The following is a 17,426-nucleotide window of genomic DNA, read 5'->3' as shown; positions in this document are numbered from 1 at the left end:
TGTGATTATGGTAGGGCGTTTAGGTGGAAATGCTGAGGTAGGCACAGTACCAAAGCTCTCCCATTAGGGCTGGAGATGCGGATGTGGGCGTCTCCTTCCTGGAGGAGATGGTTGAAGCTGTGAGATCTTGGTAAAGAGAATGTAGAAAGGACAGAAATGAGCCAAGGATCTAACCATGAGAAATGGCCACATGAAGAGAGGTATCCTTGTGTTTGGGAGGTCTGAGAAAGTAAAGTAAATTAGAAGACTAAGAATGAATCATCAATAATTGGAAGAGTAAGCATGGTAAAGGGCCTTGTCATGATGGAAGGTGCTAACCAGGGGTCTGAAGACTTGAGTTTTGTCTCTGGCTCTGCCTGAAAGTTATGTCTGCTGCCTCAACTCTATGTAAAACAAGGTAAATACATCCATGTCACTGATCTCACAGAAGTGTTATAAGAGTAAAATGAGTAGATGTGTGGGAAAATTGCTTGCAAACTATAGCATATCTATGCATAAAAGTAAGGCGATGATACTGATGTTAAGTTATAGATAACATTCTGTAATGACTTATGATGCCAGCTGTCCGGAGTTAGGCCAAACTTTACAAGTCACAGTCCTCTAAAAGACTGCCCTTACTTCATACACTAGCTGCAAGTTTGAGGGTTCCCAAGTCCTCCCACACTTCTGACCAGCTGGGTACAAATTTAGGGGTTTTCACTCTCCCCTCAGGTTCAATAATTCACTAGAATGACTCCTAGAATTCAAGAAAATGCTCTACTTACTATTGCAGCTTTTTTATAGCAAAAGGACACAAGCCAGAACCAGCCAAACAGGTTCCAAACATAAAACTTCTGTTGTCCTCAGGGATATATTACCCTCCACCCCCCAGCGCATCAGTGTGTGACAATATGCATCATATTGTCAGTGTGTGATAATACTTATTGTGAACCAGGAAAACTCACCTGATCCTCAGTGCCCATAGTTTGTACTGAGGCTTCATTACTTGGGCATGATGGATAGGCCACATGACTGAACTCAGTCTCCTCCTCCCAACCCTCCAGTCACATGATTGGTCTTTCTGATTTGGCCATTCCCCATTCTGAATCACTCATTACCACAAACTAAATAGGGTCCCATCACGAGTCACCTCATTATCATAAATTATTAGGCATGGTCTGAGGGACCCACCGTGAATTGCTGTTAATTCAAGGGGTTAGAGGCTACCTCCCAGGAATGGGAAAAAGACTAACCAAATTCTTTATTACACACACTCTGAAGTGTTGCAACTGTAAGAGAAAATGAGGCATGGGAAAATTCCATTGAGTTGAGGGATTTTGAGGCTTCTGATAATCTTGTAAGGAGCAGTTTTTTGTTTTTTTTTTTAAATTTATTTATTTATTTATTTATGGCTGTGTTGAGTCTTCGTTTCTGTGCGAGGGCTTTCTCTAGTTGTGGCAAGCTGGGGCCACTCTTCATCGCGGTGCGCGGGCCTCTCACTATCGCGGCCTCTCTTGTTGCGGAGCACAGGCTCCAGACGCGCAGGCTCAGTAATTGTGGCTCACGGGCCCAGTTGCTCCGCGGCATGTGGGATCTTCCCAGACCAGGGCTCGAACCCGTGTCCCCTGCATTGGCAGGCAGATTCTCAACCACTGCGCCACCAGGGAAGCCCGTAAGGAGCAGTTTTAACAGAGAGGTATGGCTGAAAGCCAAATTAGAATTTGCTAAAAACTGGGTAGAAAGGTGAGAAAGAGGGAAGCAAATATAGAGTGGGACATTCAATTCAGTTAATATATTACAAATCAGAAAGATAAGCAGTTGACTGGAAGGGTTTGCATTACTATTCCCTTTAGAGAAAAGAGCTGGGTTTATCCTGGTTGTCCTATGCCCAGGAGCCTGCAGCATCTCGAGTTCCTTCTCACACTGTGTCAAATTAGGAAGGCCAGTATAGGAAATTGTAAAATGGCAGTGCTGTCTTTAAATTTTTATTTAAAGGGCAGTGAAATAGACCAAGACTGAATAGAAGTGTATATATGACGAGTTTATGCAAAAAACCTTCTAATTTAATTGTCAATTATCTCCTTTATTCAGAAATAACTTTTGTCTATCATCTCTGTCTTGTCTGTTTTGTTTGAATTAGGGGAGTAACTGCTTTGTTTTTTTTGTTTTTGTTTCTACATAATTGGTTTCAATAAGAGTTTCTTGGCACTCCTAAAAGACTTTAACTATATACAAAATGCCCTTTTTGCTCTTTTTATCATTTTTATATATTTTCAATACAAAAGATAAAATAGACAGCAAAATGAAGCAAAAGGAAGACAATTATTTATAGCATCAGTAAATCAACAGTAAGAAAAACCACAGGGATATGGGCTGCTGGCGGCCAGCTCTAACTTCAGTTATTGCATAGATTAAAAACATATATTTGTCACACATTTTACTATCATGTAGACCCAGTAGTGCTTTAAAAATTATATTTATGGGTCATTTTCTTCTCCTGTCAAAGTAATGGCATTGCTGGGGTGAAACAAACAGCTACTTAGTAGGTCAAAGTAATAGTTAAGAGCAAAAGGTAAAGAATTGTAGGGAGAGATCAAATTTCAGGAAGACTGAAGAGATGCAGTCAATTTAGAACACCAGAGTTCTATATTCTTCCTCCTGTCAAAGCTGCCACAGGCTCACCATTGACCACAAAAGGCAGGAGCTCAATTTTATATTTCATCTGAGAGTTGGCACTTCTGAGAAGCCAGTGCCCATTAGAACCACAATGTGATGGAGGATCAATACCGACTTAAAGGGAATAATGCCTCTTTCTGAACCATAACTGAGATTTCCTGTAGCAGAGAGGGTTTTCCCCAAGGGCTGTCAGCCAGGGCCTTAGCCTTGCCTTCTTAGCTCAGGAAGCATAACAGCTGTTGGCTGAAATATTTTCTCATTTAGATGCCAAGTTGCATATGTTTATATTTTCATTTTTGTCAGCAACTTTCCCGGTTCCTGTGTCTTTTGTGTTACTTAAGAAACAATGCAGGGACTTCCCTGATGGCCCAGTGGTTAAGAATCCGCCTGCCAATGCAGGGGACACGGGTTCGAGCCCTGGTCCGGGAAGATCCCACATGCCGCAGAGCAACTAAGCCCGTGCACCACAACTACTGAAGCCCGCGCTCTAGAGCCTGCGAGCCACAACTACTGAGCCCACGTGCCACCACTACTGAAGCCTTTGTGCCTAGAGCCCATGCTCCACAACAAGAGAAGCCACCACAATGAGAAGCCCGTGCACCACAAAGAAGAGGAGCCCCCGCTCGCTGCAACTAGAGAAAGCCTGCGCACAGCAACAAAGACCCAACGCAGCCAAAAATAAATAAATAAATAAATTTATTTTTTTTAAAAAAAGAAACAATGCAAAAGTTAGCTTAGGATGGTGGGTTTGGGGGGTGGTTTTTTGTTTGTTTGTTTTTAGCTTTCTTTGTCATCCAAATCTGTAGTCTGCCAAGGTCATGTGGGATCCAGCCCCGGATGTGGTTTAAGGCTTTTATTCTCTCTCTCTCTCTCTCTCTCTCTCTTTTTTAAGTCTACTGGGTTCTCTGTATTTGAGAGCCATTCAACTTTTCAACAATTTTCAACTTTTCATTTAATTTCAGGAAAAAGCTGTTGTGGGACTCCAGAATCAATTCTTATAGTAAGAATCATATGAGGAATTAAATTGAAATAAGTGAGTTTTCCTATCTTAAAGGAAAACAGCATGTATTCTCACCCTGTTTAATATTTCCACAGAACCATAAATACAAGATGTGTGGATTGGATTCCCTTACTGACCTAGCACTAAGAAAGGCAGCTGGTCCTTGCCCATCTGTACTCCAATCACCAGGGGCCTGGATATTGGCAATAGTCCTAGATAGATCATACTTCTCTTCACAGACGTCAATTATAGTGTCTTAAAGACAAAAAAAAAAAAAAAAAAAAAAGCCTTGGATTCAATTCATAAAACAATAGCACAATCTTCCTATCTTTGGAGAGTTAAGCAATCATTCTACTTTGCCTTAATGTTTTTTGTTTCCATTTAAAAATGTGTATTGGTAAGGACTTGACTTGAGGGGAAATAGAAAATTCTTCTCTTTTTATTGACACCCAGCTTTATCTTCCACCGAAAGAGTCCATGTGTCCAAGTGTGTCATCTTGTATTTGGAACTACTTTCATATAAAAAAGGTTATGAGCCCACTGGCCTCCAATTACAATTTATTTCATACCTCTGAACACCTATATAGGGTTTTCGCCAACTCACAGGGTTGTGGTATCCCCCTGATGTTTGAAGTGAACTATTTATAAACTAAGTGCATGTGTTTATGTAGAATTTGGGTCTCCAGTTCAACCCACATGAAACCACTAATAGTGGACTCTTAAAATAATAGTAATGGCAAAAGTCACCTGGCCTTGAACCAACACTGTAATAAAATTTCTGTATAAAATTGACTTGCAACTTGAGAGCTTTCTCTACTTGTAAACATTTTCTCTAGTTTGCAGTGGGACAGGAGATTCATTCTCCAACCCAACTTTATTTGTCATTTTGCAGTTTAGGGTGTGACTCCCTCAGTTCCACAGTTTGGGCCTCCCAAGGCTGGGGACCCAGATGGGGGTTGTTGGGATGCTGAGAGATAAATGTGAGGGCTGGAGTGAAGAAGTGTTATCTAGGAATTTCTAACAGCTATAAGCTCATTCTAAAATAAGCCCCTTACTTTCTTTTTTATTTCTTCAGTGGTCTCAGGAATGACCTCTTTCCATTTTATACTATCTTGTCTATTGCTTCTCATGAAAGATTCTCCACCTAAAACCACAGAAGAGTTACATGCCAGCTTGGTTTTTCTTCTAATTATTTTGTCCCTAAAGCTAGCCCACAACTATCTGGAGTTTTCTCAATAGGGTAGAAACACTTTTGCCTGCATTGGCCACCCATTGTTATCCACCTAAGGGTCCAAAGAAGTTCAAAGAGCAAACAGTAAAGAAAAACCCATAGGTCGAGTAAAGGAGGACAAAAATATCCAAGTGGGTATACAGGTCTTGTTTTTGGCAACACTAGTTTATTAGTGACCTTGACGAGAGCTGTTTCAGAAGAGTAAAGTGTCAAAAGCATGATCGGAGTGAGTTCAAGAGAAAAATGGGAAGAGAGGAAATGAGACAGTAGTATGGGCAATTCTTCTGAGATGTTTTGCTACAAAGGCAGTCAACAATGGAAGCAGTAAATGGAGCAAGATGTGGAATCAAATAGAGGGGTTTTTTTTCTCTAAAGGTTGGGACTGTTACTACATAGTACTTATATGCTGAGGAGAATGATTGCATGAAGAAGGAAACCTTTACAGTGCAGTAGAGAGAGGGCACAGCTGCCAGAGGGATGGACAAGCTGGCACCCACCTTGAGGGGTTGGTTGTCCTCAGAGGGGAGCACAGGAGATCCCCAGGAGGGAAGAAGTGGGCATGCCTGCAATCAGCAGATAGGTGTCGGGGCACAGGAAGCTTATGGGGGTTCTCTTCTGATTGCTTCTATGAGTGAGTGAAATGAGAGTGAAGGAGAACAGGTTGGACGTTTGATGGGAGAGAAGAAGGGCTGAAAGGGTTGTCTAGGAGAATGGACAATGAGTGCTAGGGAACTGTAGTGGATAAAGGTCGAACTTGAAGTTCTCAGTCAGGAACTTAAGTAATACCAGGAGAGAAAAGGAGTCTATGTGTGACCTTGGAGATACAGTGCTGAGGTAGTTTACATAGGTATACTATCCACTTTACAAAGTTATTGGGCGTATTAAATGTGTCAGAAAGCATTTTGAAGTATAAGTACAGGATATCGTTATTATGAAACTTAGCTTTGAATTACTTAGCACTTTTTCTTGGCAAAAAGCTTTTTAAATTTCTTTAAGACAGCCTTACTATCTCCAGAGACAGCGTTTGGCTTCTGCCACTGATTTACTCAGTAACTAAGTCTAAGCAAATGACTTAACTTCCTTTTGCTTTTTACCTCTCAATCTATAAAATGACGGTGGCAATGTTTCAAGCGCAACAGATGCTTTAGAAATAAAGGTGCTACATAAATACAAGCTATTAATAGAATGGCTTTCAGCTCTCATGGGTATGGTCACCAGAAAGTCAGAACGGTCAGAGCATCTGAACAAGCCTTGGGTGGTAGAAGCCTCCCTTGGAAAGCTTGGAGGGAGGTACCTCAAAGGAGGTGTCACCCACATCCTTTCCTTTAGTTCTCTTGGAGATTGATTATTAGAACCTGAGACTCAAAGAGGTGAGATAACTTGTTAGGGCCAAGGGGTTGGATTTCAACCCAGATTTACCTTAAAATCCCATGCTCTTTTCACTTTGCCACATGTGGAATTGGGCTTGATACATTATAGCCAGGGAAGGTGTGTAATACTTTATTTATGTATATTACAGACCCATATTTTAGCCAATTTAATCTCTTCTCTGTCATCAAAAATGTAATGAGAGTTGCCCAGCGGCAGAATAAACTAGTTTGTTGGAGATATCATCATGATGGAGTCGTTTACAAGAAATCAAATGACAAGAAAAGGTAGGAACGTTTTTGGGGAAGGAGCAGTGAGCTGACTAAAAATTTGCACTTAGCTACGATGCAGTTTTCAAACACCTTGGGGCAAGAGAGTGGGTGCTAGAAAAAAAATAAATTTGTACAGTCATGGAAACTGTAGGAATAGAGTGTCAGCTGTGCTTTTTTACTGCAAACATGATATGTACATTATAAACTATAGAACATAAGAGGCTCTAAGAGAAAGTCACTGAACTGTTAGTAACTTCTGAGTAACAATTGCCCACCTGATAGGGAAGATGATGATAGGAAAAGTGTATTTATTTTCTTCCAAGAGCTAAAAAGTGATCAGACTTCTAAAATTTGTTGAGATTGTCCAGGAAAGTGTGTAAAATACTCATCCATCACCGGAAGCCCCTGGTCAGGAAATGACAGTGCAGTAAATATCTTCAGCAGCCACCTTTTAATGTACCAGCTGTTTTCGGTTGGAATTTTCAGCACTCACATAAAACACACTGTCATGAGTGACTGCTTCTGCTCCGAAGTCATCACTACCGGGATAATGGAACATCTCTCTGCAAATAACCAAAAAACTTTAAATGTCATGTCAAGTTTGTTGAAGCCATTTTCAAGCTCTGTTCAAGGTTACATGAACATTGAGGGTGTCTGGTTTTTTTTTTAAATTTGAGATCTACGAGAGAGATCACTCATAAGGTTGTGCAATGTGAGAGTCAAGTTAATTAAAAGAAAATCTGTTGCTCTTTGGGAAAGTCAATCAGCTAGCACCATTTAGCCGTTAGCTATTACACCTCTCTCCTCACAGCCTGGATAAGTCCGGATCACTGTCACTTACCAATGAAAGAATATATATGTGTGTATAGGTTACAGGTCTGTATGAATATATGTGTACGTATTTGGCAAATTATGACATTATTTTGATTTGCTAGGAAGTTTTAACAATTAGCCTGCCAAATTCAGTATTTTTTTTAAAAGAAAGCATTGAATTTTAAAATTCCTGTTAGAAACTTTCCTCCTTGGATTTGTTTGAAAAGGAAATTAATCTTTTTATTATTCAGACTAACGTCTGTCTTGGCTCATAGAGTGTGGAAATAAATTCTTTGCCCAATGCATATTTACTGAGCATCCACTGTGCTCCACGGCCATCCTAGGCACCGACATTACAGCAGTATTTAGAACAATGTCCTTGCTATCTCAGAGCTCACATTCTAGTGAAGAGATAGACAACAGACAAGTAAACAAGTATATGATGTGTCCGGTGGTTATAAGTTCTGTGAAGGGAAAGATGAGTGTAAGAATATAGAGCGATGAAAAGGTGAGTGCTATTTTAGATGGATGGTCAGAGACGGCCTCTCTCGATAGCATTTGAGCAGAGACCTAAATGAAATGCAGAACCAAGCCTTGCTAATAACTGAGTGATGGGCATTTCAGGCACAGAAGAAGTAGGAAATAAGTATTAATGCTAATGAAATAGTTGTCTATTTATATTTTTTAGCTTATTCTTAACCTCTGCGTGTTTATTGTATTTATTTATTTTTCCAATTCAGCAAACATTTATTTTAAAATTTTAAAAAATTTATTTACTTAAAATTAGTTAATTAATTTTAATTGAAGTATAGTTGATATACAAAATTATATGTTACAGGTGTACAATATACTGATTCACAATTTTTAAAGGTTATATTCCATTTATAGTTATTATAAAATATTGGCTATATTTTCTGTTATACAATATATCCTTTTAGCTTATTTTATACCTAATAATTTGTACCTCTTAATCCTCTACCCCTATATTGCCCCTCCCCACTTCCCTCTCCTCACTGGTAACCACTAGTTTGTTCTCCATATCTGTGTCTGCTAATGAAATAGTTGTCTATTTATATTTTTTAGCTTATTCTTAACCTCTGCATGTTTATTTTAAATCTACCTTACTCTTTTGAATATTTTTTAGTTTAGTCTGTCTAAGAGGACTTGTTTGTTGAGAATAATTACTTTAATGTTTCATAATGTGCACAGTGCTTGCTTATCACAGTGATAGGTTTTACGTTTCTTTCTTCCTTACTGTAGAAAATCAGAAGTTGCAGTTGACAGAAGGGTCACATTCGCACTACAATATCAATTGCAGCTCAACAAGGACTGCAGTCACCAAGGAGCTTAATTATAATCTAGACACTCACACGTCTACCGAGAGGATCAAGGCAGCTGAGAAGAAGGAAGCCTGTAATGTAGAAAGCAACAGAAAAAAGGAAATGGAACTTCTTGGCTCGGTTTCTAAAAACGAATCCATTCCCGAAGTTGAAGCCCTGCTGGCAAGATTACGAGCTTTATAAATTAAAGTGGTAAAAATGATTAAGCCAAATATAAAGCCATGCTCTAAGCTATACCACTTGAAAAAAATTGCTTCTTATATAAGTGACTTTATATGGTTTTAAATTATGATATATATTAGAAAAATAAAACTCAATACATGATTGCAGTGCTTTTCCTATGTACTTGAGGTCTTGGCTTACTCAAGATTGTAATAGGCTTTAATGCTTTTTTTGTCTCCTGGTGTTCATGTGTTCTGTATTTGGTAGTAGAATTTTTATATAATGCTTTAGAGAGCAGGTAGGTGACCATGTGTTCAGCAGTGTGTCCTTAAGAAAATACCATCTTCCCAAGTCACTGTAATTTTTACTTTAGTATTTTCCAACATTAATGAACATCAAATCATCAACCTCAGGTCTTGCTACATACCCATGTATATTTTGTTTATGTTATTTATATAGGCCCAGGTTTCTCTTTAATTGGGATCTGTATGCTATCAGCATAGCACGGAAAACATAAAACTGAATATAACAGCTATGAGGAAATGATTGGTAAGCTCATTATCATCATTGTTGAATTCATGTTAATTAGACCCTGTAGGAGACTATACAGCAATTGAACACAGTTCCAAGAATGATAAATAGGAATATATGCTCTCTCTTTGCAAAATGTACATGCCTTTGTATAAAGTGGATGTACACAGTATTACAGCGCTGCCGAAACTCTTAGCCGGGAGAGCATTACCCCCGCGCCACCCCGCCCCAGCCCGGTAATTATGACTCTAGGACCGAATTGCCATTTTGAAACTTCCCAAGTAAGGAATTTTTTAATTTCTGTGAACAAATTTGAAATTGCAGATTCTCTGATCTGACAATCAATAACTTTAACAAAGATCTGAAGTGTTTCAAGGAAAGATTTCCTATGCAAATGTTGCAATTTTACCTCATTGGGGGCATGAAATTAACTCTGTTAATTCTATATCAAAGAAAATAAACTTGTTACTTGCACTAAATGAAAAAAATTGCTTCTTTTTTTTTTTGTAGTTACCATAGTCCATGGATTAGCTGGAAACAGACTGTGCTCTGCAGTCTATCTAAGCATCTCTTCTGCTTTATGACGTACAATAAGCAAGTGACTGTTCTTTTACCTCCAGTTAAAAAGCAGTAACATGGAACTAGTCTGCGAGGTCCACTGCCTTGTATTTCCTTGTTTAAGTTGTCACCTCCTTTCAGCTCCAAGTTAATAAAGTTAATTAATTAGAACTATGAGCCAGGCCCTGGTTATAGACATTGGGGAACAGAGTGTTATCCACAGCCAAGGTGGGAATAAATTGTTCTCGTCTGTATTGCTGAAATGTGCATTTTGCCCTCCAGTTGCAATTCCTGTTTTCCTGAGAGCAAACCTTAAAAATGAGGAAAGGTGAAGGACATTTATACGTTTAAGCAGGAGGAAGCCCTAAGCACAAGGAAAGAAGTTAAATGAAGGAATTCTGACTGTTCTTATCATAATTTTGCAAAGACTTGGGATTTTCAGAAAGAAAACTGAAATTCAACCCAGTAGTTTGGACACACCAGATGGCAGGTAAATACTCTGTCAACTTAGGGCTGGGGAGCAGACACAGGGGAGAAGCAGCCTGACCAGTAAAGGGAAGTGAAGATGACACAACCTCCCAGGGGCGGAGGAAGGCAGGGAAGTCCCGAAGCTGAGCAATCAGCCCCCAGAGCATCTGTCTGCAGAGGCTGAAGGACAGCCTTCAGGCGAGGGCCAGGAGCCGGGAACTGTACACACCTGTACTGCCTCGCCCTCTCTGAGGGAGCCTGTTCTGAACAGGCCTGAATAGGAGGGCTATAGCTGTGAGGAGGAAAGCACAAAACAAAGAGTTGACAGAGGTAAGAGCCAAGCAAGAAACATTGGTTTCTGTTGCAGATATTTCTTTCAACAATAGACGGGGGTTATAATTAGGGTTTTAAAATTCCTAATATTCCTTCAGTCCACTGCAGATGGAAACTGTAGAGATGACCTTTAATTTGAAGGCAGACATTGAGGTACAAGTGTGTGTTTCTGAGCAAACAGATTTTGTTCATTTGAATTAGTGGATAAAAGGCACACTGGTCGGTGCCTTGGTGAGGAAGCTCCGTCCAGGCTAGTGACAAGCCCGTAATAGATTCCCTTCCCCTTTCTCTCACGTCAGGGGAGAGAATTTGGCAAGAACACAGACAGCTAAGTGATCACTGAGTGGTCCCAAAGCAAAAACTTGTCGCTAACAAGTTTCCCAATCAAATATTTAAAGTAATTTAAAAATAAGGGGGCAATCTAATCATACATGCATGTATGTCCTTTTCTTAACATACTCAAATATTTAAACAAAATGGGCCAAACACCTAGTGTTTATATGGGGAAGTAAACGTTTCAGTAATTTATATGAAAAAAATTCTGCTAAATCTAGAAAATGCAATTATTTATACCGAGTAACTCCAAAACTCTTTTAGTTGTTACCATACAACTAAAACCATTATTCAAAAACAGGAGTTATTAATGACTTCAAAATGTTAGTTTAGCCGCAAATGATTATTTCCTGGGTGATTCGTTCTCATTTTAAAGTATCATAATCCAATGTAGATCTGAGTTTACTAGTTAGAAACTAAATCTATAATGTACATATCTGTGCTACATTTCATCTTATTAATTAAACTTTCATTTATAGATAAAACGGGTGGGCTGGGAGCATATCTGGTGATTAGTTTTGTGACAACCTTTTGTACAGAATGTAACTTTTGGAAAGTTGTAAGTCCTAATATAAACTGCTAATATGAATGAAAATTTTAAAAAGTGGCATTCATTGTCTTTTTCTTCATATTAATTATTAAAAATTTTGAGATCCAGGATTTGTAGCTGGCAGTGACCCGGTCCTCATTTTTGTCTGGTGAATTGTTGAATGGTAGCTGTTACATGCCCTTGCCAGGCATGACTGTTCTTAAAATACGTCCTAGAGCCAAACTGTTCAACCATTTTGCTCAAGAGCTACTGTTTAGCAAAACACGTGGAGCTGCCAAAGAACCACAGAGACTGGATGGCATTTCAGAATTGAATCCAAATCTCCCTATAAAATGAAAATAATGGAACCTTAAACCATAAAAATTCATGATTCCTAAATAGACCATTGCCTTTTAAAATAGGTATGAAGGAAGAGGTTACAGCTAGGGTGGGGGTGGGGTTTGAGGTAGAATGAAAGTTAGCTGTGCCCCTAATTAGGGTTTGCCTGTGGTAGTCTCTTCGTCTCCTACTCACCTAGTTAGAGTTGAGTGTCACATTTGTCTGCAACCATACTCTCCCTTCAGCATCTCCAAGAGACAAGAACTTAAAAGGAATCTTAATTTATTTCAGGAAACCTTAAAATGGTAGATTTTTTCCCCTCTACTATCCATTTTGAAACTCCAGCCATTGGATAAAAAATGTTTTGAAAATTCCAGAAATTGCCTCCTTCCAATGAATATCACTAACATGCTCCAGGTTCTGGCAGATCTATGTTGTTATACATTTTTTTTTTTTAAATTTATTTATTTATGGCTATGTTGGGTCTTCGTTTCTGTGCGAGGGCTTTCTCTAGTTACGGCAAGTGGGGGCCACTCTTCATCGCGGTGCGCGGGCCTCTCACTATCGTGGCCTCTCTTGTTGCGGAGCACAGGCTCCAGACGCGCAGGCTCAGCAATTGTGGCTCACGGGCCTATTTGCTCCGCGGCACGTGGGATCTTCCCAGACCAGGGCTCGAACCCATGTCCCCTGCATTGGCAGGCAGATTCTCAACCACTGCGCCACCAGGGAAGCCCTGTTATACATTTTTAAAGCTATTTGAAATATAAGTTTTTTAAAGGGATTCTGATGATGAAATTAGAAGCTGAATTTTTGGATTATCACTTCAGGATTGCCTATTCATTTTCTTTTACAACAGCCTTTTAACATATTTTAGTAAGTCTATTATTTACCTTAGTTTTTTTTTTTTTTTTTAATTGTATCTAAAGTTTGAGACTTTATATTTTTTTCTTGGCATTTTTATTCCATGTCATGTTTGGATTAAAAACCTATTTATAAAAATTTCTCCTTTTTCCTTGTTTTCTAACTATGTGTTATTAAAATTTTATTTTAAACATGAATCTCCAATGACAATCTAATCTGAATATTTTATGTATAATCTGGGTGTGATTGATGGTCAAACATTAAGATGCCAGAATAAAATAATTAAACAGATTGAATCAAGCATTCTGATGAATTATTTCTTGAGAGGGAGACCAAGTCCTCAGATGGGTATATTCCAGTTAATTTTTCCCCAAAGCATCTGTTTTCACAGGCATGGCTGATCCTGGTGGAACAGGTCTATCTTTGCATAAAAAAACAAATATTTATGGTATATTAACCATAAATATTTAATAACATGCATATTTAATTTAATATATTTAATAACATGTATAAAGGCAAATTATAGTTGATACAGATATATTAATAATATGGATATTTTTATTTACATGCTTTGTCATAATTTTAAAGTTCAATATGTGTAAAGCATTCTCTGTTAAAATATACCACAATCTGGCAGCAAAATTTAGACATCATTATTAAAGTATCCGACCTCTGAGGGAAGGTTGATTTTAAAATGAGGTATTTCTTCCCTTCCCTTCTATCAGGCACAGATACTTGGCCCTTTCAATGCAAAACCAAGCAGTTGCCTAATAAAAGAAGCAAACAAGTGCCTCTCCAGCCTGAAAAAAACGGCATTTCTTTGGAGGGTCTCATCTTGACTCCTTTCCTTTCCTTAATGACCTAACAAGGGCCATTCTGCTGATGGTGAGAGCCGTGACTGACATCCCACACCTGTGGCCTACCCAGAGCGTCAGAGTCCAATTTGACTGGGATAATAAATAAAATCTTGTCGTACTATTATAGGATGTTTGGCAAGGACAAGAATTAAGGCACTTTTATAACTCCCCAAGGAATCTGGTGATATTTCTAACGTGATCTCACACATCATTCTGTCCTGCCTGACCTTCCTTGTATCACCCTCCTGAATTATAGCTTGTATCCGTTACCCTCCCCTCCTTCCACAGCCTCTCCCCCAAATAAAGGAGTGCTGACCCGAAGAAAACAAATTTGATTTTCTTTTTTAACTTTATAAGAAAGTCAGTTAAAATGTCCTGGAACTCACTCCATATGTTTTCTGCAGAACATTTACTGCCCCCATTAGACTAAATGTATGTCTCACATTATGAAATGAATACTGAAAGTCTCTTAGAGATTAAAGGACCTCACCGAGAAGTGTCCAGCTTCATGGCTTAGTAACTTCTGGGGTCTCAGGATGTTATAGGAAACATTATGTATTCACTGAGTTCACCAATGTACCACCCACTTTTTCAACAATTAGTTCCTTTATCCTGACAGTCACTTGGAAGAGTTGTCTCTCAGGCACTTTCTCATGATTCCACTTCGGGAGTTTTTTGATATGTTGTAATAGCTTTCCTCATACTCTCCAGAGAAGCTTAACAGCTTCTGTCTGATGAGCCGGAGGAGAACACACTTACGTAAGAACAGGCACACTTCAAGGACACTGTTAAGCATAAAGATATTAGTGGCTCATGGGGATGGCAGCCATGCCTGTGGAGACCAGATGCCTGTTCAGGAGGGTGACCTCGGTCAGGATGACCGTTCTCTGGGCATGCCCCAGGTAGAGCATGAGGAAGGCAAGTTTGATTTTGATAAACCCCAGTGTTCCTGAGAAGCTGGGCTTCTGCCATCCTTATGGCTTCTCCTCCTCTATACTTGAACCTCCTTTGAGTTCTTTAAGTGTATGGTAACAGCAGTGTTACCCTTCGTTGAGGGCATATGCATTTTACATCTGACCTGTAAGGGTTGAAGGTCTACTGATGGAGAACTGAGAAGCGACAAAGTGAGGGAATCTACACCCACACATTGAATGGAACGCAGCGTCCCAACTTCCCCTTGTTTCAGTCTGAATAGCATTGTCGCCACCATCTTGTCTTCAAGGGGAGCCAATTCCCCTTTAATGCTGAGGTCAAAGCATAGACAAGAGTCCCTTTCCTCCATCCTCCTGCAGAGTTGAGACAAGATAGGATCTTGAAAACACTTCACAGAGCTCTGAGTAGAAAAGCAGAGGGATAGTTAGAGGCAGGAAGAAATAGAAAGGCATCCAAGCAAATAAGCAATAGTTATCCTCCACAGCAAACACATAACCCCCCCCCCCCCGTGCCATTTTGAGGAGAAGCTGGTGGGCACAGTCCTCTGGCAGGACAACACGTGAGGGAGGGGTCTAGTGGCCCATTTCTTAGGAACAACCCAGCCCTTTTACAGCTTTGGATATCCTACAGAATGGCAACCAGATTCATTCCCAGAATCATGGCCCACATACCCATTGGAATTGTCTGGGCATTTTGACCTTCCCTAAAGCTCAGAAACAAGACACCATGCCTTGCCTGAACTATAAAGTGTTGTCAGCCAACACTATACAGACCCTGGGTTGACATCTTTGTTGATTTGGGTTTGGGATGGTGCACTGACTGGAGGGTGTGGGTGGGAACAGAGGCCACGCACACATGTGGGGACTTAGGAGGAGGGCAGAATAGGCCACCGAGATCAGAGGAGGTTTGCTGAGCGGTGCTAGAAGGGAGGTCTCCATGGTGAGGGCTGGAAGCAATACTGATGCACAGTGTGTCTGTGTTCAGAGCACGGGAGGACTCAGAGGACAGGATAGCTGCCGTCAAATCCTTCAAAGATTAGTATGGAAAAGATAATGAACGTATCCTGTGTGTCTCCAGAGGATAGAGCAGGGGCCAACAGCCTATATGGAAAAGTATTTTAACCATAGAGCTGCCCAGTGAGAGGCTATCCTTCAAGGTTATGAAGTCATCGAGACTTAGAATTCAAACAAGTCCTTGTGAGGGGCATTGGAGGTCATCTAATTCAAACCCCTTGTTCTTCATCTGAGGGATGAACGGACTTGCTCCCCCATCGGAGCCCCTGTCTCCTTGCTCTTTGTACCCCCCGCCCTTATCACACAGCCTCCTTCACCAAGTTACTTCAGCAAGCAAAGGCCAGTAGAGAGGTTTGATTGGGAGGTAATGAAGGAATCTATTACTCAGGTAGAAGGTTAGCATATATGAGCCCTGGAGGATTTTATCACTCTCAGAATCTGTGTCCTGTGACTTTATGAAATCATAAGTGGGCACCCTAGCCTTGGGCTTATCGCCTTCGAGCCATCACACACTCTGCTTGCTTATCTGAGGGTCATAATAACTGTCCTGGTTTATTCATGTACCTGCACCAGGTCTTGCAACTGAAATAAATCAGCCCTATCCTAGAAAGAAGGGGTCTGGAAAGGCAAAAAGCCTAGTGGGAAAGCATAGCTGCTAAGGATCTGGGCTGGTGTGCTGCCTTGGTCTGAGCAATAGAGCAGCTCATTCCCAGCATGTGGAAAACATTAATGTGGGGTAAGCACTGTTCCAAGCATGTTATGTGTCTTATCTCACTTTATGTGTGTGTAACAGCCTCATGAAGAAGAGTTGCTTTTGGAGCCCATTTTACCAGTGAATGAGTAGAGAAGTTAAATAATTTATCCATGGTCATCAGCCAGTAAGGATTGAACTCAGAATTAAAATCTAAGCATTCCAAAACTCCAGACCCTGTGATCTTAAGCTATACTGTCTCCTTTTGCGATTCTAAAATGCCTTCTAGAAAAACAGTGGAGATGTAAGACTCAAACACCCTGCCTGCTCCATGTTTTGCAGACAGTTTTGTAGTTGCCCTTAGAGATGACTCACCACTCAGCTTCATTATTTTGTTTCAAAATGCTATGATTTCCCAGAATCTCCTATACCTATATATCAAAGATGAAAATAGATAATTTTATAAAATATTTTCTCATTTGAATTCCTGTCATCAATGCTTCTCTTTGAGTACAGTATTGTCAAATAATCACACATAAGGTGACTAAGTTTAAACATGAACATTTGCTGCCATTGTTGGTCAAAGACAGAAATGTTGGGTCCTCTGAGGTTGGTTGACTTTGCAGACACTGCTGCCACTAGGAATGCTTTTCCTGCACAGATGAACAGCTTGTCAAGCCCTCCGTGTTTTGAAGACTCGTGAGATTTCTTTTAGTATGGTATGTACAAAAGATGAGTTCTTCCCAAACCGTTAGCCTCTCAGCAAAATAACAATGTACATCATTTTTGTTTTTCCCTTGCCTTCCTTTTTTCTTTCTGAATTTAGGGGGAAATGGAAGTACAATACACAAGTTGTAACTTTGATAAGACTTATTTTTTGCCAAAACAATCACTTTGTTTAAAATAGGCCTTTTAATAATATCTGGAAAATTGAGTACATTTGAGCTTGGGGTTTTTTAAAAAATAAATTCAAAATGTGTAAAGTTTTTAAAGTTTTCAGTCCACTCATCAAGGTATTTCTCATACCTTTGATTAGTAGTAAGCTGTGCATTTTGGATTAACATTTTTTTAGAGATTTCTGAATTCCATTATTTGGATGAGCAGCAATTTATGTTCCAATCATACTGAAGGTAAGAGAT

At 39.8% G+C, this 17,426-nt stretch overlaps 1 protein-coding gene across 2 annotated transcripts in view; it reads left to right on the top strand.

The window, feature by feature from the left end:
- Positions 1 to 9,836, top strand: part of DIAPH3 (diaphanous related formin 3) — a 568,557-nt gene extending 558,721 nt beyond the window's left edge. For both annotated transcript variants that reach the window (XM_068526481.1, XM_068526480.1), the window contains one exon: positions 8,600 to 9,836. In XM_068526481.1, coding sequence (XP_068382582.1) covers positions 8,600 to 8,862 — 263 coding nt within the window. In that variant the 3' untranslated portion in view covers positions 8,863 to 9,836. The remainder of the gene's footprint in view (positions 1 to 8,599) is intronic.
- The last annotated feature ends 7,590 nt before the right edge of the window (positions 9,837 to 17,426 follow it).

The sequence above is a fragment of the Eschrichtius robustus genome, chromosome 18 (assembly GCF_028021215.1).
Source record: "Eschrichtius robustus isolate mEscRob2 chromosome 18, mEscRob2.pri, whole genome shotgun sequence".
NCBI lineage: Eukaryota > Metazoa > Chordata > Mammalia > Artiodactyla > Eschrichtiidae > Eschrichtius > Eschrichtius robustus.
This window is presented reverse-complemented; position numbering and strand designations above follow the sequence as displayed.